This window comes from Piliocolobus tephrosceles, chromosome 19, assembly GCF_002776525.5.
Source record: "Piliocolobus tephrosceles isolate RC106 chromosome 19, ASM277652v3, whole genome shotgun sequence".
Classification (NCBI taxonomy): Eukaryota; Metazoa; Chordata; class Mammalia; order Primates; family Cercopithecidae; genus Piliocolobus; species Piliocolobus tephrosceles.
The window spans coordinates 28,841,517-28,866,299 of NC_045452.1; the positions used below are offsets into that span (position 1 = coordinate 28,841,517).

At 46.0% G+C, this 24,783-nt stretch overlaps 1 protein-coding gene across 1 annotated transcript in view; it reads left to right on the forward strand.

Annotated features, from left to right (window-relative positions):
• Positions 1 to 24,783, forward strand: part of TBC1D22A (TBC1 domain family member 22A) — a 509,073-nt gene that overhangs the window by 192,525 nt on the left and 291,765 nt on the right. Inside the window, 1 exon segment of the mRNA XM_031934660.1 lies at positions 21,555 to 21,625. Coding sequence (XP_031790520.1) covers positions 21,555 to 21,625 — 71 coding nt within the window.

Consider the following 24,783-nt stretch of genomic DNA (forward strand, 5'->3'; position numbering starts at 1 on the left):
GCCGTGGGCATCATGGGGTCACGGTGTCTTCCCAGGCGGGTTTGGTTTGCCCTATGCCAACCTCAAGCCCTCTCCAGTTAAAAACAAAAAAACAGAACAACACAACCATTTATATCAGTCCTTTGCGAAGATTTCTATTAGCGTAACCAGGCCTGGCGTCCCAGGGAGAGCTCTCTTTGCCCTGCTGCCATCTCGCCATCCAGGAAGCACCATCCAGACTGAAATCCCTGCTGCCCCTGGGTGGGGCTGGTCAGCCCTCCTCAGCTCTGACCCGAAAGCTGCACATCAAAGCCCATCATCGCTGTAGTCCCACAGCAAAGGGGCTCTGTTTCCGAGAGCTGCCTTCTGAGAAGGCAGTTGGGGTTATAAATGTCCTTAAAACATCCTTATTCTAGACTCTTTTTAGACATCTTTATTGAGATGTAATTCACGTACCGTAGAGTTCACCATTTAAAGTGTACAATTCAGTGGTTTTTAGTGTGTTTGTGGAGTTGTGTGACTGTCATCACAGTCAATTTCAGAACAATTTCATCACCTCACAAGGCAACCCTGTACCCATGAGTAATCGTTCCCCACTCCTCCAGCCCTTCCCCTGTCCCAGGCAACCAGGAATCTGCTTTCTGTCTCTGTGGATTCGTATAAGTGGAATCACACAATCTGTGGCCTCTGAAACTGGCTCGCCGTTCCCTTCATGGGGCTGTCAAGGCTCATCCGGGTTGCAGCATGCCTGCTTCATTCTTTTTTGGCCAAATAAGATTCCATTGAATGCATATGCTGTGTTTTATTTATCCACTCTTAGTGAATGGACATTTGGTGTGTTTCCACTTTTGGACTGTTACGCAGACTGCTGCTATGGACATTCATACACACATTTTTGCAGTCATGTTTTCCTTTCGGGGATATACCAAGGAGTGGAGCTGCTGGCTCACGTGGTAACTCCATGGTGAGCATTGCGAGGAGCTGCCAGACTTTCCTGCAGTTGCCGCAGCGTTTTACCTTCCCACCAGCAATGCATGAGGGCTCTGGTCTTCCCACATTTAAACATTGTCGCTATCCTCTTGTGATCCCACATTTAAACGTTGTTGCCATCCTCGTGTGAAGGGGTATCTCATTGTGGTTTTGAGCTCCTGGGTGGCTCTTAAGTTTGAGAATCGTTTCCCATGCTTATTGGCTGTCTGTGTATCTTCTTTGAAGAAATGCCTATTCATACCCTTTGCCCAGTTTTAATTGGATTACTCATCTTTTTGTTATTGATATCCAAGACTCTTGACACTCAATACTGTCTGTTTTTGTTTGTTTGTTTGTTTGTTTTTTTAGTTGGCTGCCATGAGGACCAGGCTGGGGGCAGCCAACAGCAGGCCAGCTGCCCTGGGCCAGCAGGCTTTGTTTCTTGTGGCAAACACCCCTTCCCCCAGCTCTGATCCATGTGTATCTCAGGGATGACCAAGCTGGGCCTCAGAGCCACGTTTCATGTTTATGATGAAGTAGTCGCGGGAACGCATGCCATCCGTGTCCCTGCAGAGGCGCCTGCAGGCATTCCCGATGCTTCCCCGCTGACTGTGGGAGGAGACATCTCTCCTGCAGAAGAGCAGGTGGATCGAGGGGGAGCGCTGAGCGATGCGCTGGCGGGCATGCTTCAAGCGCTTCTTGGGAGAGGTGGCCTCGACCATTCCAGATGGAAGGGCTAAGGAGAGGGAGGACACCCACCGCCGAGTAGGGTAGAGGAGTTATTTTCCTAATAGGATTTGTTTTTCCAGCTATGATTTGGGTGCGTTCACTGTGGTAAATTACTAAAATTAAAAGAATTCTATGTGCGTTGCACATGACTGTTAAAACTAGGAAATTCAAGCAAAACAAAAACAAATAAATGATGAGAAAAAAAAGGCCCACATGCCCATGCGCAGACCAGAATCCTTTTAGATAGAAGTCTGCGCTGTGCTGTGCCCCTTCCTGGCTCTGGCATGGCCGGTGTCTTCTGGTGACATGCGTCCTAGAGACTGGCTCTGGGACCAGTGAGGGAAGGTCCTGCTGCCAGGTGGGTCTCCTGGAGCAGTGAGCAGGTCAGGCCGTCTGGAGCTCGAGTGTAAATTACACGAATGTTTCCTGTGGCAGTGAGTGGGGGTTACAGGGTGTGGGGCAGAGGGAGAAGGTGCACATCAGCTTCCACTTCCTTTGGGGGAGGCTCTGCTCGTTCTGAGAAGCTCTTTTGGTGAAGGCACATTTGAAAACAGATAATAAAATTTTTTGGTTTTTTTTTTTTTTTTTAAGACAGGGTCTAGCTCTGTTGCCCTGGCCAATCTTGGCTCACTGTCTCTGCCTCCCGGGTTCAAGCCATTCTCCTATCTCAGTCTCCCAAGTAGCTGGGACTGTGTGTGCGCCACCATGCCTGGTTAATTTTTTTATTTTTTGTAGAGACGGAGTTTCGCCCTGTTGCTCAGGTTGGTCTGGAACTCCTGGGCTCAAGCGATCCACCGTGCCTCAGCCTCCCAAAGTGCTGGGATTATAAACTTAATTTTTAGAATTGTGTTTTGTCTCACATAAAATGACTTAACGGTTAATCATAGGACAGTTTCTAGAATAAAATGTGTCCCTGTTTTACTTTTTCATTCCTTTCAAAACATTCATCTATTCAGGTTTTCAGAATCTGTAACAGTGTGGCCAGCGTCTAGCCCAGGCAGCCTCACTGTGTGTTTTACCTGTGGCTTGCAGGTTTCTGTCCTCTGAAAGCAGCGCAGATGGCTGGAGACCCCAGGGGGCCCTCCCCTTCATTCAGAGCTTGCAGGATTGTGGGAGTGGGTGGCCTGGCTTCTCTTGTGGTTCTTGAATTTGTCTCTGAGGACACTGCATCCTCAGATTCTGTCTCTCACTGGGGTGGCCACCTGGGCCAGCGGTGCCCGTGTTCTACTGGCCAGAATTGTGCACCTCCCAGGAGAGGGAGGAGGGCAGCTGTTGCCCTCACCTCACGCCTACCTGCTCAGAACCCATGGGCAAACTCAGAATTGTGTATCCCGGCTGCGCTGGGGCTCTGAGCAGTCGTCTTGGCCGTGGCTGACAGTGGGGTGGGAGGTGGGCTTCCTCAGCCCGCTCGGCTTCTCTCTGGCTGTGGCGGGCGTGGACCCAGTTTGACTCTGACTTTTCACGTTGGCCTAAGGATCCCATGAGAACACGTGTGGAAGGCACAGAGCACAGTCCCTGGCCCTGTTTCTCCCTTCCTGTGCTTCTGGGAGGGACTGAGCATGTGGTGTCAGGACAGTATACTGGGGCCTCTGTGTGGCCTCCCTGGCCTTGTGGCTTCAGGCAAGTGGCTGAACTCCCCTGGCCCTCAGTGATGACATTAATGTATTCGTGAGTGGATGTGAAGATTGGATGGAACGGTGTATCATTCATGTGTTAGTGAGTGGATGTGAAGTTTGGATGAACAGTGGATGGAGCCTGGCCCGCAACAGGTGCTCAGTGAATGTCAGCTTTTGTTTCCCAGCTCCGTGAGGTCTTCTCGCTCTTAGCACCCCCTGGGGTGCCTGGCCCTCACGAAGTGGGTCCTCTGTCAATCTTGGGTGTATGAAGTTGACAGTGGCCCAGGGAGGCTGTGGGCAGGAGAGGCTTGAATGGTTGCAGATGGAGGTGCTGGTGGTGGAATTGGGAGTGAGATGAGATTTGGAGATTTTCTCTTGCCACCGGCCGTCCTCAGTCCTCTCTTACTTCTGTTCTCAGGGCATGTATGCACTCTGTGGCTTGTCCAGAGCCTGCCACCTTGGTTGAAAATGGCTCCCGAGGCCATTCTCCCAGTGAAGGACTTGCTTCCACTCAGTGCTGTTCAGCCCCGGGAGCCAGCCAGCGAGAGCAGGGCTGTGAGAATTGGCTGTTTGGAGACAGGGTAGGAGTGCTGCAAGCTGAGGGTCTGCAGGGGTGGGTGTAGGGGGTTTCCCATCCAAGGCAGCAGCCCAGAAGGGTGGTGGATCGACTGCCTGTGGCCATGGAGAAGCAGAGAGGAGGCTGTGGCAGGGTAGAGGCCCCACCCTGGGAGGTGCAGCTGCGAGGCCGGATGCTGGGGCTTTTTGGAATGGAGGGGACCTCTGATTCTGCGATGCAGTACTGGGGAGCATGGGAGGAAAGGGGACAGTCTCTTGAAGAGGCACCGTGGACCCAGTTTTAGAAATTCTGCCTGTAGGTAGAGTGCCTCTGGTCCATGGGCTTCCAAAGCATCTTGCCCGGGTTTTACCACTGCAGTTGCCATCATCTGTGCAGGGTAAGCGTGGCATGGCTGCCCCAGCGGGAGCTGCCCTTCTGGAGGAGTGGAGCAACTCTCACTTCTCTTTCTGTGGTTGCGCTGGTCACGGGTTAGGTGCCCACAGCGTGCTCCCTGTCCTTCCAGGGCCTTGAGTCTGATGGGCACCCATGACAAGCAGCCAGGAGGTGGCTCTCCTGGGGAGAGGAGGAGCTGGAGGCTTCCTGGAGGAGATGATGTTCCAAGGATGAGCAGGGCTTGCCTCAGAGGGAGTGGGAGGGGCCGGAGACGTACAGATATGCCAGTAGTAAATTCGGAACGTCTCTTCCGATCACGCACTGTATTGGTGACACAGGTGGTGCATACTAATTCCAACTGACCAAGGGACACAAGCCACCCGAGCAGTGAGCTCAGAGCCCTGCTCCCTTTGATCCCATTTCTTTCAGGCTGGCTGGGTTCTGACTGGTCAGGATAAGTTGGTCTATTTGGTATCTCAGCAACTAGCCACCTCTAGTTTTTAACCTTGTCATTTGATGTACTTTCTTGGTCATTGTGCTTATCCCAATTAGGATTTAATTAGAGCCTCATAATGGGGTTTTAAAAGTGTTTTGGAAACCAAAGGGGTCATGCGATATGATTTTACACAAAACAAAAGCATTTCTGTCATTCAGGAGCCTCATTCAGCCCCCACGTCTCTCTCAACTTTTCCCTTAAAATGCCCCCTTCCCCCAGCCCGGGCTGCCCCTGCCTCTGGCCTGCATAGCTTTCTCGGACGCTCCCCCTCCATGAAGAATGCCTCCCTCCATTCTGTCTGCTGGCCTCGTGGACATCTCTTATTTCCAGAGACATAGAGCCTCCTCTGCGAGGCCTTTTCCAGCTCAGCATCTAGCATTGTACGAGGCCTCTCGACTTGTCCCTGGGCCCCCTCCTTGTGTTTATTCACTCAGGTAGCTGTTTGCCTCCCTGGGGTTCAGCACAGCACATGGCCTAGAGGAGCGTTTGTCCAACACCTTTTCTGACATTCCTGATGCCTCCACGTGCATATTCCTTCGTATTTGTAACCAGAAGCTGCCTGAAATTACACACACCCCAACTTTCGAATAAAAGAAGAAGTTAAAGCTAGAGAAGTTATTTTGAAAAGCTCTGTTATGTTAATGGTAGGAATTAAGGGTCATGAAGCCTAGACTCCGATAACTCTCTAGAAAAGCTGCCAGGTAACGAGCATCCGTGGCTCTCTAATGGTCCTGCAGTGGAACCACAGACAGAGCAGCCACCATCCCTTGCTGCGGTTTGGCCCCCAGGATCCTGCAGAAAGAACACCTTCTGAAAGACTCATTTAACTGGATCACATGATCAGGGAAAACCAGTTTCCCTCCTGGCTCTATCTGTGGAAATGAAACCTTGTTGAAATCTGCCGAAGGCTGGAGAAGAAAAGAACAGACTATTTCTCAGGCCTGCTGTACTTTCCCCTCTGACATTCAGCCTTCCACACAAACAAATTGGTAAGGAGCACACAATTCAGCAGATAAATGTTGAAACATCGTCTTTTGGGTTGGTGGTTTTCTCTTGCCCCCTATTTTCACCTAAGAAGAAACACAGCCTTTTTCAGAAAGTTAATTATTCCATTTTGAAAGCCTGAGGGTGATGGGGGTGTAGTCTGCTTCGAGGTGTACCTGCACTGTTTTGGGGACCTGAGGGGAGTACTGTGGGCAGCTCCTGGCTGGATCGATTCCCACCTCTGTTGCAGAACAGTGCCTGGCCCATACCGAGTTCATCCTGTGTGTTGAATGTTGACGGCGTGACTAACTGAGTGAGTGAGCGAGTGAGTGAGTGAGGAACTCAGGCCTAGGGGTTTGCTGCCTCCCGTTTGGGCTCTGCCATTTCTGGTTATTATGAGCCTCCCATTACTGTGCTTGACTTTCACCTCCCAAGTCACCCAGCAAGACCTGTGGCATCTGTCCAAATACTGGTGGTGTTCTCACCGAACCTACACCAGGTCATACCTCTGAAATCTTTGCCAAACGTCCATCTCCCAATCCCCATCGTCTCCTCAGCACCTGTGTGTATAAATCCAGGTAGTTGGCACCTGTTCCAGCCTCTCTGTAGGATCCAGGCCCTGCCTTCCTCTCCAGTCTTATTTCTTGCAGTCACCCCCCATCTCCACCCTCTGGATGGGTGCACCATGTTAAGCTCTTGCAGTGATGGACAGATGTTTTATTGCTTCACACTCTGTGCTTCTATTTGTGCTGCTTCGTCTCTAGCAGCAGTGTCCTTGACATATACCTTACTTGGTTAGTTTTAGGTCAGATATTTATTTTACAAAGTCATTTATGTACCTGGTTTTAAAAATGGAGTAGTGTAGGTTGACCATCTATAATCCAAAAATCTAAAATCTGAAATGCTCCAAAGTCTGAAACGTTTTGAGCACAGATTTGACACCACAGGTAGAAAATTCTTCACCCGATCTTATGTGAAATCACATGTGAACTCTGAGGTGCACAGCACACAGTTTATCAGTATCCCCAAGGGAAATGAGACGCTGCCAGCCCCTTCAGCTGTGATTTGTCTTGTCTGCGCACGTCCAGGTTCCCCTGCACAGGCATGTCCACAGGGGGTAATAAGACCACACTTGTGCATTGGACGCACCAAGGGCTGGTTCCCCCTGAAGCCCCCCATGAGCGAGGCCTGTGTGCATTACTCACTGTGGCTTTTTGCTTATTCTTTGTTCTGGGGCATAAAGATACTATTGAAAATGCCAAAAAAGACCTGTAGATACCCCTGTGGGTAACAATGATAAGAACAAGGAGCATTGATGTTTATCTGTAGCACAGAAAAGTCAGGCTGTTGGAGAAACTGGACCATGGTGTAAGTGAAACATCTTACAGAAGAGTGTGGTGTTGGAATGACCACCATATGGGACCTGAAGAATCAGAAGGAGAAACTGTTGAAGTTCTGTGCCGAAACTGATGAATAGAAGTTAATGAAAAATTAAAAACCAGTGCATAAAGCCAAACAATAAAGATCTTTTAACATTTTATTTTATTTTATCTATTTTTTTGAGACTGAGTCTCACTGTCACCCAGGCTGGAGTGCAGTGGCATAATCTTGACTCACTGCAACCTTCTCCTCCTGGGTTCAAGCGATTCTCCTGCTTTAGCCCCCCGAGTAGCTGGGACTACAGGCGCGTGCCACCCTGCTTGGCTAATTTTTGTATTTTAGTAGAGATGGGGTTTCACCATGTTGGGTCAGTTTGGTCTTGAACTCCTGACCTCAAGTGATCGGCCCACCTCGGCCTCCCAAAGTACTGGGATTACAGGTGTGGGCCACCGTGTGTGACCCCAAAAATGAAGATCTTGACTGTGTATTGAGAGAGTGAATCCATCAGCATCACAGTGAACACATCCACTTAACAATACACCTGTCAAGCCGCAAGCAAAGCTCTCTCGCCGTGAACTAAAAGTTAAAGAGAACTGTGATGCTTGTGCAGGCTGGTTGCAGAAATTTAAGAATAGATAAGGCATTACATGTTTAAAAGTTTGTGCTGATCACGAAGCAGTGGAGAAATTCCTTAGTTTGCCAAGATCATCTCTCATGAGACGCTGATGCCGGAACAAGTCTGTAGTGCTGATGAACCATCATTGCTTTGGTGTTCTTACCCCAGAAAGATACTCACGACAGCTGATGAGACAGCCACTTCAGGAATTCAGGATCCTAGGACAGAATCACTGTGCCGGGATGTGCTAATGCAGCAGGCATGCGGAAGCGTCAACTTGCTGTGATCCGCAAAAGCTTATATCCTTGCTGTTTTCAAGGAGTGGATTTCCCACCAGTCCTTTATGATGCTAACACAAAGGCATGGATCACCAAGGACATCTTTTCTGATTCACCTCACAAACGTTTTGTATCCGTGGCTTGTGCTCATTGCAGGGAGGCTGGACTAGATGATGATTGCAGGATTTGTCATTTCATGACAGCTGTTCTGCTTTTCCAGCTGAAATTCTCAACAATAGTAATGTTTATGCCTTGTATTTCCCCCGAGATGTGACTTTATTAATTCAGCCACGTGACCAAGTATCTGTAGATCAATGAAGAATCGATATCCAAACACTTTCTCAGGCAGCATGTCAGTGGCAGTGAACAGAGGCGGCATGGGTTTGGAAGGTTGTCAAAAGGAGTTTAGCACGAAGGATGCTGTATAAGCTGCTGCCAGCGCTTGGAACACAGTGACAAAACAAACAGCTGTGCATGCCTGACACAGTCTGGGCTGTGACTGTGTGTTCAGTGATGATGATGAACAAAGTGGTGACTTTGAAGGATTCTGCATGTCAAGCGAGACAAAAATGATGTCTGACCTCCTTACGTACACCTTCAAGGTTCATCAGAAAGCTGGAAGAAGTGGATATCAAAGAAGTCCTCAAAGTGGATAAATGAGGTACCAGTTGTTAACCATTGGAAGAAGTGGATATCAAAGAAGTCCTCAGCATCGGTAAATGAGGTACCAGTTGTTAACCATTGGAAGAAGTGGATATCAAAGAAGTCCTCAGCATCGGTAAATGAGGTACCAGTTGTTAACCATCAGTAGATGTTGAAATATCAAAAATGTTTTTGAGTTGAGGTAACTGTGATGATAGTGACGATGAAAATGATGACATTAACACTGTAGAAAAAGCACCTATAAATGACATGGCGAAAACGTGTGACAGGCTTACTGAAGGACTAGGGCAGCATGCGTTCACAGCAGAGCAAGAAATCACATCAATTTACAAAATCAAAGAGACACTTAAAAGACAAAATCTGTCGCTAATGAGCAGATGACTCCAGAGGAAACATTTAAAAAACCCATCCAGCAGAATGCCTTCTCATCCCTAGAGCACTCACTTCCCGGTCCCTCAACTGCTTCTGATGTTTCTTCTCACTGAGAAAGCAAAAACCAAAAAGCAAAAAGCCCGCAGTGTCCAGGAACCTTTTAATGGAAACCGAGTACCGTAGATGGAGACTGGAAGCCGCCATTGTTTGTTGCCGCTGTTGCTTCGCAGCGGATGCGGGTGTTTTGGGGAGGCTGCCGTGCCACTTAGCTACTCTGAACAGTTTTTTTCACTGTATTAATGGTAGGTCGTATTTTTTATTGTTAAGTACTTATGTGGGAATAAGTGTAAGAAAATGATTGCTTATTGGTAGCCTGTAAATTTAGAGTCAGGAATGATGGCGATACCAGACAACCACAGATTGCCCTCACGGGTGACTGAGATAGTGACACCTTGGCTTTTAGGTGGTTCGGTATACACACATTTTGTTTCACGGGCAAAACTATTTTGAAAACGTATGAAATCACCTTGAGGCTATATGTGTAAGGTATAGCCTCAAGAATTTGAGCACTTGGAAAAACCCAGAATTTGAACACTTGGGATCCCAAGCTTTTTGGATAAGGGAGACTCAACAGGCAATATAAGACTCGTACGGGAAAGGGTAGTCCCCCATCCCCACCCTTCCTCATCCCTGCCTTCCGTCTCTGAGACGAGGCTGTGATTGTACCTCTTGGCTGTTGTTGCTGGTACTGGTCTTGGTATTTCTAAATACTATGGTAATTTTGCAGATTTTTACAGTTTAGCTGTATTTATTAACTTTCTACTCTGAAGCAGAGGGTTTAACTCTCTTACCGTGCTTCTTCCTCTTTTCCTTCCCCATTCTCTCAGTTTAATTTTTGGTGACATTGGGATTCATTGTTTGTGATGTGATAACTCTGACTCTGGTTCGTGACTGAGTACCTGTCATGTGTAACTTGTTTTATCCTAGAGTTGTTCATTTGCCGGGTGAGGTAGGGGGAGCTCACTGTGTGGGTGGGAGTAGGTGGGGTTGCTCCTGTGTTCTGCTCCAACACAGCCCTTTCTAGGGGTTCTTTGCCCTCCGTTGGCCACTCCCTGTTGGCGTCCCCTTGTCAGGCTGTTATCCGCGCTGCTGTGCCACCTCCCACTACTGTGTCTGCTGTTCATCTTTCAGATTTCTGCTGACATTTCTTGTCTGCCTCCTTTACACCCTTGTCCTTGTTTATGACACTGTTCCTTTACTGCCCTGTTGGTGAGAGTTAGGGGAAGTAGAGATAAATCTGTGCTTTGCTTAGCTTCAAGATGGCTCTCCAGCAGGAGCTCATAGAGCATCTTTCCTGATGTCCCCTTCTTCAGAGAAGAGACCACCCCTCTGGTGACTCACTGCACCTTGCATTCCTTTCTCTCATAATCCTGGTGAACAGTGATTTCACTGGATAGGTTTCTTCTTGCTATTTGACAGTGAGCCCCTTGAGGGAAGGAACTGGGTTTAATCACTCCCTTGGAGGCTAGTTCAGCGCCTGGTCCATGGTGAGTGTTGATTGGCACCTGCCAATGGGATGGATTAATGTGTGGGTGGACTCGGCCTGGGGAGCATCTCAGTGGCTTTGCCCAGAGGCAGCTTACACAGGGGGCGTGCTCAGCAAGTGCTGGCCACATGGAGTTGATCTGTTGTTCCTGCATGTGGCTTTAGGAACAGAACATATGCATATTTTTGTAGACCCTCCTTATGCTGGTGACACTCAGCTTTTAGTCTAGAACCACATGTAAGCCTAAGTGCAGTGCACATGCGTTTCTTACTATTGTTCAGTGTTTCTCCCAGATTTTATTATTACAAAAGGTTTTAAAAATCATAATTAAAAACAGTTAATAAGAAATGAATCTTAAAGAAGTTTAAATGATGGGTTGATTTTTCTGTTATTCTTGGCTTTTCAGAAAAAAGGTGCTTATATTTAGGAGTTCTTTGCATATACCATTTTGTGACAGATTTCTGGTTCAGTCTCAGATGTGATATTTTACATCCAATTAGAATGAATGAGTCCCAATTGCTTTACGGGTTGGGTTCACAGAGTGTGCTGAATAACTGCATCTGTCAGCATAACAGAAGCGTGCTCTTGCATTTGTATATTATGTCACAGTTCACAAATGTTTCCCCATGTATTGTCTCTTTGTTCCTTGTAAAAATTATGTGACTTGATCAAGGCAGGTGTTTTCATTTGTCCTGTGTTTCAGTGGAGGAAACTGAAGCTCGACAGATAAAGGGCACTGTCCAGAGCCTCCAGATAGTTGTTGGCCAAGCTGGTCCTTGAACCAGGTGCACTGAACCCACAACCAGTGTTTGTTACTCTACGCTCTGCTCTCTCTCCGCTCTCTTTAGAGTTAGCGCTTGGTAATTTCCTATTGAGAAGTAAAGCTTTCACAGTGCAGATGAGCATGAAATTGTGATTTTGATGGTGTTTTCCTGAAATTATTCCAAAGTTTCAGTTTTCAGAAAGGAAATCCACTGTTGTAGGAGAAATGGTATTTATTTCTCATTCACTTAATCTCATTCATTTTTTACCTATGTAAGTTTTTCTTACATTTTAGTTTTCTGTCTCAGAGCACTTACGATTTTACTGCTTGACTGTATGAAACTATAGAGACAGAAAGCTGAAAGGAAAGCTGTCTTAGTCTGTTGCATGTTGCTCTAACAGAATCCCACAGACTGGATAATCTATAAGCAACAGAAATTCCGTCTCTCCCAGTTTTGGAGGCTGGGAGGTCTCACATCAAAGCTCCGGCATCTGGTGGAAGGCTTGCTTGCTATGTCATCACATGGTCGAAGGCAAAGGGCAAAACGGGACAAAATCTATGTCCTCACATGACAGAAGAGCAGAAGAGAGCAAATCTACTTTCGGGAGCCCTTTTATAATGACCTTAATGCAGTCATGAGGCTGGATTACTCACGACCTAAACACCTTCCCACAAGGCCACCTCCCAATACTGTTGCACCGGGGATTAACCAGGGATTAACTTTCCAACACATGAATTTTTGGAGGGACAAAAACATTCAAACCATAACAAAAGCCAGACACACATGTTTTAAACATAAAGACAGGCAGTTGAAATAAAAGAGTAGAAAAAGATATGTCATGCAAGCTCTAATCACAAGAAAATGAATTTGCTTATAATTACATCAGGAAAAGTAGACCTCAAGACAAAGAGTTGTATTAGAGACAAAGAGGGATGTTTCATGATGATGAAAGGATCAATTCATTAAGTAGAGAGATGAGTCCTAAATGTGTATGTACCAGCTTTACAATGCATGAAGCAAACATTGACAGCGATAAAGAGAGAAATAAACAAGTTTACAATCCTAGGCAGAAACTTTAACAGCCCTCTGTGAGTAATTAAAACAGCAGGTAAATTAAAATGTTAGTAAAAGTATGGAAGATTAGAATAACATTATCAACCGGTGGGATCTAATTGATTTATAAAATACCACATCTGCTAACTGATAATGCACATCCTTTTCAAGAATGTGGCACGTTCACCAAGTAGACTGTATGCTGGCCCCAAAAAGTTGACAGCAAATATCAAAGGGTTGAAATACCACCAAGTTCATCTGACCAAGTGATTTAAATTAAAAATCCCTAACAACAGGATACACAGAAAATCCTCAGATGGAAATTTACCTGCATACTTCTAAACAACCTATGGGTCAAATAAATCATAAGGAAATTTTGAACTGAATGATAATGACAACACGTGTCAAAATTTGTGTGATGCACCTAAAACAGTGCCTGAAGGAAAATGTATACTTTTAAATGCCTGTATTAGAAAAGAATAAAGGTTTCAAATTAATATTCAAAGCTCTCATTTTAAGAAACTAGAAGAACAACAAGAACCAAGTAAAAGAAGAGAAACAATCTAAATAAGGGTGAAAAATCAATAAACTGAAAAATGGTTAAACAAGAAAAGAATCACTAAAATATAAAGTTTTTTTTGAAGGGACCCTTGAAAAACCTCTAGTTAGACTAATGAACAGAAAAAAAGAGAAAAAACAAGTTCCCAACATGAGACATGAAAGAGGGGACATCACTACAGATCCTACAGACATTAGAAAGCTAATAAGGGAATGTTATTTACAATTTTATGCCAATCAATTCATGAAACGGAGATATTTCTAGAAAGACACAACTTAAACTAATGCAGGAAGAAACGGAGACCTTTATTATCCTTATATTGATTTAAAAAATTAAATTGTTATACAAGAGCCTTCATGCAAGGAAAACGTCAGGACCAGATGGCTTTGCTGGTGAACGCTATCAAACATTTAAAGAAGAAATAATAGCAATCCTCCAGGAACGCTTTCAGAAAAGAGAGGAGGAGTAAACACTTCTCATTTTTTTAAGGTAACATAATCCTGATACCAAAATCTTAACAAAGACATTATAAGAAAAGGGAACCTGGGACGAATATTTATGATGAATATAGACAAAAAATTCTTTAAAAACATATTAGCAAATTGACGTTTGCTTTAACCTATGAAGGAGTAACTGGCAAAGGAATTGCTCTCCTGTTACCAACAGCTAGAAAACTGGACCAGATACGTGAAACAACTGTTTTCAGATACTGGGCAACAGGCAGTGCAGGGCTGTGACCCTGTGAGACAGGACATAAGTAAGGTGAACTGTATAAGGACTCAATTTGCAATTGAATGCAGTTGCCAAGCAGCAGCGTAAGTGGGGGAACCCAAACGAACCAAGCAGCTTTGCTGAGTTGAGGAATTAGGAAAGAGTTTTGTTTTTTGTTTTTGTATTTTCAGTAGAGACGGGGTTTCACCATGTTAGCCAGGTTGGTCTCGATCTCCTGAACTCATGATCTGCCCGCCTCGGCCTCCCAAAGTGCTCGGATTACAGGCGTGAGCCACCATGCCCAGCCAATCTTGTTCCTTTTTATGGCTGCATAGTATTCCATGGTGTATATGTATCACATTTTCTTTATGGAATCTATCATTGATGGGCATTTAGGTTGATGCCATGTCTTTGCTATTGTGAATAGTGCTGCAGTGAACATAGGTGCGCATGTGTCTTTGTAATAGAATGATTTGTATTGTTTTGGGTGTATACCCAGTAATAAGATTGCTGGGTCAAATGGTATTTCTGTGTCTAGGTCTTTGAGGAATTGCTACACTGTCTTCCGTGATGGTTGATCTAATTTACACTCCCATCAGCAGTGTAAAGGTGTTCTTTTTTCTCCATAACCTCACCACCGTTAGTAATCACGATTCTGACTGATATGAGATGGTATCTCATTGTCGTTTTAATTTGCATTTCTCTAATGATCAGTGATGTTGAGCTTTTTTTCATGTTTCTTTGGCCACAGGTATGTCTTTTTCTTTTTTTATTGAGACAGAGTCTCACTTTGCACCCAGGCTGGAGTGAGTGGTGCAATCTCGGCTCACTGCGACCTCCACCTCTTGGGTTCAAGTGATTCTCTTGCCTTAGCCTCCCAAGTAGCTGGGATTTGCCTGGCTAATTTTTCTATTTTTAGTAGAGACGGGATTTCACTATGTTGCCCAGGCTGATCTCGAACTACTTAACTCAAATGATCTGTCCGCCTTGGTCTCCCAAAGTGCTGGGATTACAGATGTGAGCCACTGCGCCTGGCCTTTTGAAAAGTGTCTGTTCATGTCCTTTCCCCCCTTTTTAATGGGGTTGTTTTTTTCTTGTAAATTTAAGTTCCTTGTAGATGCTGGATGTCAGACCTCTGTCAGATGCATAGATTGCAGAAAGGCAGTTTTTAAATAAAGGGAGATGTACATCTGCCCTGTGACCTGGCAGTTCCACTCCTTCACACCTGCCTAGGAGAAATGGAGACATACACCCACAAAACATACATCCGCAAGAGTGTTCATCGCAGCCTATTCATGGTAAAAATCACCCGGCAGTTCCGCTCCTTCACACCTGCCTAGGAGAAATGGAGACATACACCCACAAAACATACATCCGCAAGAGTGTTCATCGCAGCCTATTCATGGTAAAAATCAGTAACTAACACAGAAGTCTATGAATGGATGAATGTGTAAACACGTTGTGGTATATTCTTAGAATACTTTCACTGCTTGTAAAGAATGAACTACTGGTACTGGCAACATGTGTGACTCTTACACATTCTGAGCAAAAGAAATGGGACACAAAGGATATATACTGTCTGTACCGTTTATATGAATTGCAAGAACAGGCAAGTCCAGTCTATGGTGATAGATATCAGAAGGCAGTTAACTTGGAGTGGGGGCCAAGAACGACTAGAAAAGGGCAATAGACATGTTCTGTGTCTTGTCTGAGGGGCAGCAATCCTTTTTTTTTTTTGAGACAGACTCACTGTCACCCAGACTGCAGTGCTGTGGTGCGATCTCGGCTCACTGCAGCCTCTGCCTCCGGGTTCAAGTGATTCTCCTGTCTTAGCCTCCTGAGTAGCTGGGACTACAGGTGGCAGCCACCATGCTTGGCTAATTTTTGTATTTTTTAGTAGAGATGAGGTTTCACCATGTTGGCCAGACTAGTCTCGAACTCCTGACCTCAGGTGATCCACCCGCCTCGGCCTCCCAAAGTGCTGGGATTACAGGTGTGAGCCACCGCGCCCGGCCTAGCCATACATTTATTATATGTAAATTATACTTTGATATCAAAATATCACACCCCGCAACAAGCAAATCACTAAAGGGGAGGAAGAAAGGATGGAGCATTCTGTCCAGCACTTAACTGGAGACAGAAAAAAGCCAAGTGGTGGAGTCTGACCTTCAGGAACACATACATTACTGCTAGGAGACAAGGCGGGTGCTCATGGCACCCCCGTCATTGGCGCTCACAGAAGAGAGAAGTGAGTGAGGACTGTAGTTGTCAGGAAGGCATCTTAGACGTGGCAGGTTTTGAGACGGGCCCTGAGAGCTGCATGGAATTTGACAAATCGGAGATTAAAGTGGCGATGTCACAGAAACTTTGTAGTTTTGTAGAAACACCATAGGGTGTACAGTGGAAAATAAGTCTTCTGTCATCCTTGACTCCATCCTGGGAACCCCTCCCTAGATTCTGCCTGTGCTTTCAGATTCTCGTATGTGCTATAGAAATCATCATTGTATCTACAGACTGTTTTCATTGCTCCCTTTTTACTTTATCATTTAGATAAACTTCATATCCACACAAAAAGACAGACATTCTTTTCTATGGCAACAGCGTATTCCAGTGCATGGATCATCTCCCTATTCATGGGCATTTTAAAACATGGCATCACTCAAATGAACAGCCTTGTGCATAGCCTTTGCATTCCTTTGCAAATCTCTCTGTAGAATAGGTTTCTTAAAAGTTGCTGCCCAAGGCCGGGAGCGGTGGCTCACGCCTGTCATTCCAGCACTTTGGGAGGCTAAGGTGGGCGAATCACCTGAGGTCAGGAGTTCAAGATCAACCTGGTCAACATGGCCAAACCCTGTCTCTACTAAAAATACAAAAATTAGCTGGGCACAGTGGCACTTGCCTGTAATCCCAGCTACTCAGGAGTCTGAGGCAGTAGAATCGCTTGACCCCGGGAGGTGGAGGTTGAGGTGAGCTGAGATTGCACCACTATGCTCTAGCCTGAGGGACAGAGCGAGATTCCATCTCAAAACAAACAAACAAACAAACAAACAAACAAACAGAACAAAAAAACCTTGCTGCTTAAAGGTTATATACTTTTGAAATTTGACCAACAAAAAATCTATGCCAATATACGCTTTTACCAAACTGTGAGAGAGTGGCTATTTACCCAAAATCTTATCAGTATTGGGCATTACCATCCATTAAAAATGCTATCCAGCTTATTTTTGACAGATTTCTTGTTTTAATTTGTTGTTTGATCACTATTGAGGTGATGTGCCTTTTCTCTTTTTTTAAAAGGCAGGGTTTCACTCTGTTGCCCAAGCTGCGGTGCAGTGCAGCGATCATGGCTCACTATGGCCCCAATCTCCCGGGCTCCACTGATTCTCCCACCTCGCCTCCTGAGTAGGTGGGACTAGACGTGCACACCATCATGCCTGGCTAATTTTTTTTTTTTTTTTTTTTTGTAGAGACTGGGTTTTGCCATGTTACCCAGGCTGGTCTCAAACTCCTGGGCTCAAGTGATCCGCCCGCCTCAGCCTCCGAAAGTGCTGGGATTGCAGACGTGAGCTGCTGTGCCCAGCCTGAGGTCATATGTCTTTTACACAATATGTCTACTAGCCATTTCCATTTCCTCTTCTGTGCATTTTCCAGTTTTCGTGGGCTGTTCGTCTTCCTACTTTACTGTGTGCTATTTGTATGTTAGTGATGCTAACCTTTTTATTTTTGTTGCATGTATTTTTCTGTCGGTCATTTGTTGGTTGCATATCATGTCCTTCACTGTACAGTCATTTCCTGTACAGTATTTTATATAAATGACTGTACAGTCATTTATATAGTTAATTTGTTAATACTTTTATTTATAGTTTCTGAGATTTGTGTCTTGCTTAGGAAGTCCCTTCCCCCACCTGGATAGTTTCTTCTAGTGTTTTCACTCTTTCCTTGACACACAGACACACACTCATCCGCCCACCTGTTTAGATCTGTAAGCATCTGGAATTGTGTATGGTAAGATACATGGTCGAATTTCCAGATACCATATTGTATGGCCATCGTTGGCTGACTGCCCCTGATTTGAAATGCTTTTTTTTTTTTTTTGAGACGGAGTCTTGCTCTGTCTCCCAGGCTGGAGTGTAGCGGCCTGATCTCGGCTCACTGCAAGCTCCGCCTCCCACGTTTACACCATTCTCCTGCCTCAGCCTCCCGAGTAGCTGGGACTACAGGTGCCCGCCACCTCGCCCGGCTAGTTTTTTGTATTTTTTAGTAGAGACGGGGTTTCACCTGGTTAGCCAGGATGGTCTCGATCTCCTGACCTCGTGATCCGCCCGTCTTGGCCTCCCAAAGTGCTGGGATTACAGGCTTGAGCCACCGTGCCCAGCTGAAATGCTATTTTTATCATAACTAAGTGCTCATAAATACATAGGCTTGATTTTGAACCATTCATTCTGTGTCCTTGATTTCTTTGTCTGTCTCTCTGAACCCTATTGTTTTAATTCCCGTAGCTTCATTATATGTGTTTCTTATCAGTTAACGTGAGTTTCTTCACATTATTCCTTTTGGGAATTTTATTGGCTCTTCTTATGCCAATCAAATTCCAGGTGAACTTAGGGTCAACTTACCAAGTTTCAGAACACATAAGTATATCCCATTGGAATTTTGATTGGGTTTGCATTGAACTTGAAGATTTCTAAAGTGACACCTGACAGCATTATAATTTTGAGTCTTAGATCCATGTATTCTATTTAGTCTGTTGTTTGGGTCTTCTTGCTTTCAGCTCCCAAATATCTCTTTGGTCATTGCTTTACTTTCACTGCCATCACCACCCCTACATTGGGCTTGTGAAGTAGTCCATTGAGTGGTCTCCTTATGACCACTCTTGGCCCCTCAGTCTCTTCTCCAGGATAATCCAGGCTTTGCATTAGATGTTCCCTGGGCTTTGACTACTCCCCTGCTGGCCTCCCTCTTCACTCAGTTCATTTCCCCTCATTCTTAGATCTTATCCCTATTGTCATTTCCTCAAGGAAACCTCCCTGACCTTCTTAACAAGGTACAATTCCCCATTTACGGTTTCAGGGCACCCTTTGCCTTTTCATCTGAGCACTCAGGATAGCTGTAAGTTTACTTTGCTCTTCCTTGGAATGGGAGGGGACCTCTGTAAGCACAGGTGAGCGCTCTAGGCACAGTTAAGCTCATAAGCACAGGTGCGCTCTCTAAGCACAGGTGAGCTCTCGAGGCACAGTTAAGCTCGTAAGCACAGGTGCGCTCTCTAAGCACAGGTGAGCTCTCTTAAGCACAGGGCGGATCTGGAAGCCCAGGGGACTCTCTAAGCCCAGGCAGGCTGTCCAGCACAGGGGTCTGTGTAGGCATGGGGACTGTGTTTGGTGTTGCTCACATTTGTAATTCCCCTACTCCCCCTGGCCCAGAGGAAGAGCTTCGTAAATGCAGGTTGGTGTCAGTGAGCTTGGTGTTTCCTCCTATTTATGTAAGTCTTCAAGTGAAGACTTGTAGTTTTCTTCATGAGGTCTTGTACAGTTCTTGTTAAGTTTATGCCATGTTATTTTCTTCTTGCTGGCAGAGAAGGGCTATTGATTTTTGAATGTTCCTGTATTTGGCCATCTTGCTTATCTCAGAACTCTGTTTCCTGCCATTCTCTCAGTTCTGCCTCTGTCTCTGTTGGCGTCATTCCTCAGGCTGGTTGGGTGCAGATGGTTGCAGCAGTTCCGACCCCCACATCTGACCCTGGTAGCTTTCAGTGGAAGAGGAGTGGGTTGTCTCCAGGAACTTCCTAAGAACCGGGCAGGGTGTTCTCAGAAGCCCTCAGCTGTCTGTGCTCAGTGGCTTAAGTAGGGGCCTAGGCCCTTTGCTGACTCAGCCATTGGTGAGGTGTGGCCTAGCTCTGCAGGGCTCCAACCAGGCCAACCTGTGGGTTCAGCTGCCTCTGAGCTGAGTCCCCACCTACAGGGCTGCTGCAGGGAGGTGTGAATACTTCGCAAAGCTGGGATTCTGCTAGAAAGATGCACCAAACACCTATGAGGATGGTCATGTGGCTTCCCTGTCAACCCCATTCAGCATGTCGGTAAAGCTACAAGATTTCCTGACGTTGAACCGTCCCTCCTTCATTCTTTACGTGTATTATTCTTCAAATATCCTGCTGCTGTGCTTTGATCTACTAAGGTTTTACTTTGGATCTTTTTGTCTGTATTCAGAAGTGAGATTTGTCTGTGCTACCAAAGTCTTTTTAAGAATGCAAGGGACGTAGTGGAAAGACCCTGGTATTGAAGGTTGCTTAGCTCCTGTGTGACCTTGGTCAAGTCACTTAACCTCTCTGAGACTATTTCTTTCATATACAATAGTGATCACAGCCGTAAGTAACACAAGCTTGTTTTGAGGATCAAATGAGATAAGACGTATGACAGCTCTCTTTTAACACCAAAGCTTGAGCAGAGTTAGAGCCTTGTCTCATTATGTATATTCAGGATTTTTGAGTTTTTGTGAATTTCTTCCAGTGAGGAGACAGGTTCAGAGAACATTAACAAGTAAGTTTGCTCTCAGCTTTTCCTCGTAAACCATAATCAGAAAACCAGAGTTATGCTGAGGGAGAGGCGCTGGGAACGTGGTTGGTAAACATTACATTATTGGTGTTCAGATATGAGGTTCCCGCTTTTCATAATATCCTTAGGGTACGGGGGAAGATTTGATATTTTCTGAGATTGCTGTAAAATGCAAGTTATTGCTGCAACTGTCGCCCAATTATTCAGTACTTATTTTACTTAGACTTTAGTAATTGGAAAAAGATTAGATGTCAGGACTTTGTATTTTGTTGATTGTATTAGCAAAGTCTTCTCTTTAGTCATTTCTTTTATTCCTGTTATTAATCATTAGCTCCAAGCTGTTAGGAGAAGAACCTAATGGTAGATTCCTAACTTAAAGGAAAGAAATAATGACTTGAGTTTCCGTGGGATGGGGCAAGTGTTGCTATACCTAGACATTGAAATAGATTGTCCCGCCCTTCAGGGCATGGGAGTAAGACACTCAAGGAGACTCAGAAGGTCGATGGAATGCGGGGCCACATCCTTACCCCTCTGCCCCGATGCTTGTCCTTGCCTGCCCTTGGAGGTGCTGGACCTTGCTCTAGGACCCGTCTGCCTCTGGCCAGCCCCTCCCCTCTCGTGAGTTTTTCTACTTGTAGGTATTTATAAAGCCTCATTGACTTGTATCAGACTACCTTGAAGACTTTGTCTGTGTAGAATTTGGCCACATCCTTAATTAATGGTGTATAAAGACAAACTTATCTCCATGAAACAATTTCTTTCAAAACCAGTAGTGAGAAAAAACGGCATCACATAGGTATGCTTAAATAGTAAATGGAAAGTGAGATGGATGAAAGGAAGGAAAACCAAGTAACATGATCAGGTTGGGGTAAAAGCCTTCAGGAGAGAGAGGGAGGTGGGGGGAGAGAGAGAGAGACAAGGAGGTGGGAGGGAGAGAGAGAGGAGGGGGAGAGAGAGAGGGAGGGGGGAGGGAGGGAGAGAGAGAGGAGGAGGTGGGAGTGAAGGAGGCTGGTGTTCTCTGGACTTCCCTGGTTGAAGGGAGGGAAAGGGTCATGGGGTCTCACCTGTCCCAGGGTAGTTGCAGGGACACTGGGGATGCCTTTTGCAGACGTGTACTCGGCTTCTGTTGTAAACAGGTGACCTGTAGCTTGGTTTGAGTAAAATGGTCACTTACCTTCTCTGGGATACTGAAATCAATCGGTATCTGAAATGTTGATCAAGTTTAATTTGTTGATGGGGCTCATTGCCGCCTAATAAAACAGGTGGAATGTGTTAAGGCACTGGGGAGGTTTACTAACCTTTTGTAAATCTTATTTCTCCTTGTGTCTTTTTTCATCAACAGAGGAATTACGGAAGTTGAGCTGGTCCGGAATCCCTAAGCCAGTGCGTCCAATGACGTGGAAGCTCCTCTCAGTAAGTCCCACGCGCCGCCCATCAGTGCCTCGTTCCTGTGCGCAGGGACTGCGGGCGTCTGGCCTGCGTAGGGCCTGACAGCCACGCCCACGGGTTTGCCCTGGCTTTGTTGCAGTGATAAAGGCCTTTGCTATGGCTAAGCTGACATTTTCCATCCTTTGCTTAATTTTAAGCTTGGTTTGACAGGACTGGCAGAAAACAAGGATAGATCATAATTACGACAACGGTATTTTTTTCCTCAGATTTTATTATTAGAAAATCTTTATATGTTCCAGCCTGTGATACAGAAAGGTTTCAGCATAGATGGTTATTTCAACTCCAAGGAGTTGAAACAGGGAAATATGTTTTAAATTTGTTTGATATATGCTGAAAACAAGGACATATGTTTGACCAAGTTTTTTTTTTTTGTAAGTATTAGTAGTGTTGTTAGGAAAAGAAGAAAATGGATGAGAGAAGCGGTTTGTGTTTCTTGGGTGGAGTGCGGAGTTCCGGCTGCCTCAGCTCTAGCGCTGAGCTGCGTGTCTGGAAGCGCTTTGGGAAACGTTGGGGTGGGCGGTGGTGACCATCAGCACGCTCTGGTACTCTTAGCTCGGGCTTACCATTGCGAGTGAGTCTGGCCCTGGCGACCATTTCAGAATTGGTTATAGACAGTTTTCTTCTCTTTTCATTTTTCATTATTTTTGGAGCTAAGTCAATAGTGTGCTCTAAGTGTTTACTCTAAATTGGGTCTGACTTTTAGTATTTAAAAGACTCTTTCTGGCTCATGAGTCTTAATAAATTTGCAGCTTAGTACCTCGTAATCCTAAATGCAGATGCAGCTCTGAACAGTGAATATTTATTGATTAAATATTCCTTGCAATTAAAATCAGACTTGCTGTGATTGCTTACGTTTTTGTTTTGTGCTTTTGTATTTTAACCTAGTTTTCCAGTTTATATCCAGTTTTCTAAATGTCCCCTAAGGTAGGTTGCAAATTTCTCAGGTTAGTTTGTAGGAAGTTTTGATGAAAACACCGAACTGCATTTTCTGTTTGTTAAGGATGTGCCGTGTCTAGGTGGAAAGTCTCACGTGAGTTATTTTATACTGTTCTCTTCTAGTTCTCAGCCTCTGCGGGTTATGGTTCCACTTCCCTCATGTGTGTAGCGTAGGGGCTGATGTGGAAATGGACACTCTGGTTTCAGTGGACAGAGGAGCAGAGCTGGAGGTGATAGAGAGCCCCACTTTGCAGGTTGTGGACAGGAGGGCCGGTGGGTGTAGGCGGAGTCTGAGCCAGGAATCCTGGCGAGGCAAGTGAGGGTGTGAACCCAGGAAATCTGAGACGGTCTCAGTTGATTTACAAAGTTTATCTTGCCAAGGTTGAGGACGCACTGGCGAGGCAGCCTCAGGAGGTCCTGGCGACACGTGTCCAAGGTGGTCAGGGCACAGCTTGGTTTTATACACTTAGGGAGACGTGAGACATTGATCAAAACATGTAAAAAGTGGCGAGAGAGCTTCCAGGTCACAGGTGATCCACAGATGGTTACACTCTTTTGAGTTTCTGATGAACCTTTCCAAAGGAAGCAAATCAGATGTGCATCTGTCTCAGTGAGCAGAGGAGTGACTTTGGATAGAATGGGAGGCAGGTTTGCCCTGAGCAGTTTCCAGCTTGAGTTTTTTAGTGATCTTGGGGGCCCAAGTATTTTCTTTTCATAGGAGAAAGCCTGAGCGTTCTCAGGGCTTTGTCGTGTGAAAGGAAAGACACATGTAGTCCTTTAACCATCATTCCTTGCAGGGTCCTTTGCTTGGGAGATGGAGAGGAATTAGACACTAGCCTGCCATTAGGAGGAGGTCGGGTGCTACAGACTTGTGATGTGACAGTGGTGGAGGCCGGGACTACATACTGTAGGTTGGACAGGACACTAGTATGAACCAGGGGGTGGAGGAGTACTACAGCATGGGGGCAGTTTAGTGCTGAGGGTCAGCTTCTGCTAGGAGGGGACTTCACACCTGGGATCCGCAAGGCCATGGCAGGTGGGGAGGGAGGGGAGGATGTGGAGACTTGCAGTCACAAGGCACAGGGATGAACATGGTGGTTCTTGGCCCCCTCTGGGCTTGGATTGACAGATGAGTAGAAAATAAATGTTAGGTCAGGGAGCAAAGCTTGTCCTTGCAAGTGTAGGATGCTAAGAAAGGGTTCATGAGGATGCCAGGTAAGTCTTCTTGGGGAAGGTGGCATCTTACGTGACGTCTCAAAAGGGATGTTCATGTTCTCTCTGCTAGTGGGAAGTGGGGAGGCCGTAAGAGCTGGGGCACACAGTAGTGGTGGGACAAGCAGGAACATAGGCTGGAGTAGAGGGGCCCAAGAGGAGGCCAGGTGACAGACACCCTACTGCCCTCTCTATCTCACCCCATTGCTTGGGTTTTATCCTGAAGGATTTAAGTGGGGAGTGGTGAGCCTGTGTTTCTGGAAGAGAAAATCCTTGAAAGAGCCATTGGTTGGTTCATTCTTTCGTCCATTCTGTTCATCCATTCCATTCATCCATTCTATTCATCCATTCATTCATCCATTAGCATTTATTGAGCACTTTGTGTTTTAGGCACTGTGTCGGGTGCTGGGAAATAGCAGGCAGGGGAGAAGACCAAGTTGTCCCCCTGGGGCCTGCAGAACAGACGGTAGATGGTCTGTCTTTTTCTCTTACCCTCTCCAGCCCCAAGAGACCTGGGCTACATGGAGACGGAGCCCATTCTCTCAGGATCTTATTCCCGTGCTCCCAGTGCACTGCTGCCCTGTGTCTGTCGCTTACTGAGCGCTTGCCCTGCATCAGACCATGCATTCAGGGGTTCTTGTGGACAGGCGTGTGGGCAGGCAACTCAGGGACCAGGCTGTTCTTGCCCACTGTCTGGCTTGGAGGAGCAGTGCTGGTGGTAAGGGGAGGCTGTTCCTGGCAGTCTCTTGGGAGGGGACTAGAGCTGGGACAGGAAGAACTGGGAAGCGACAGGGAAGGGAGTTGAGGGGCCAAAGGCTATAGGGGTGGGGTAAGAGGACTCTCACAACTAGAGTAGGGAGCAAGCGTTGGTTCTTTTTCTGGGAACAAGTGCTCACTGTGCATTTGCCGTGCTCCGTGCCCTGTGTTGGTGGGCACTGATGCCATCCAGCTCCCGTGCCCTGTGTCGGTGGGCA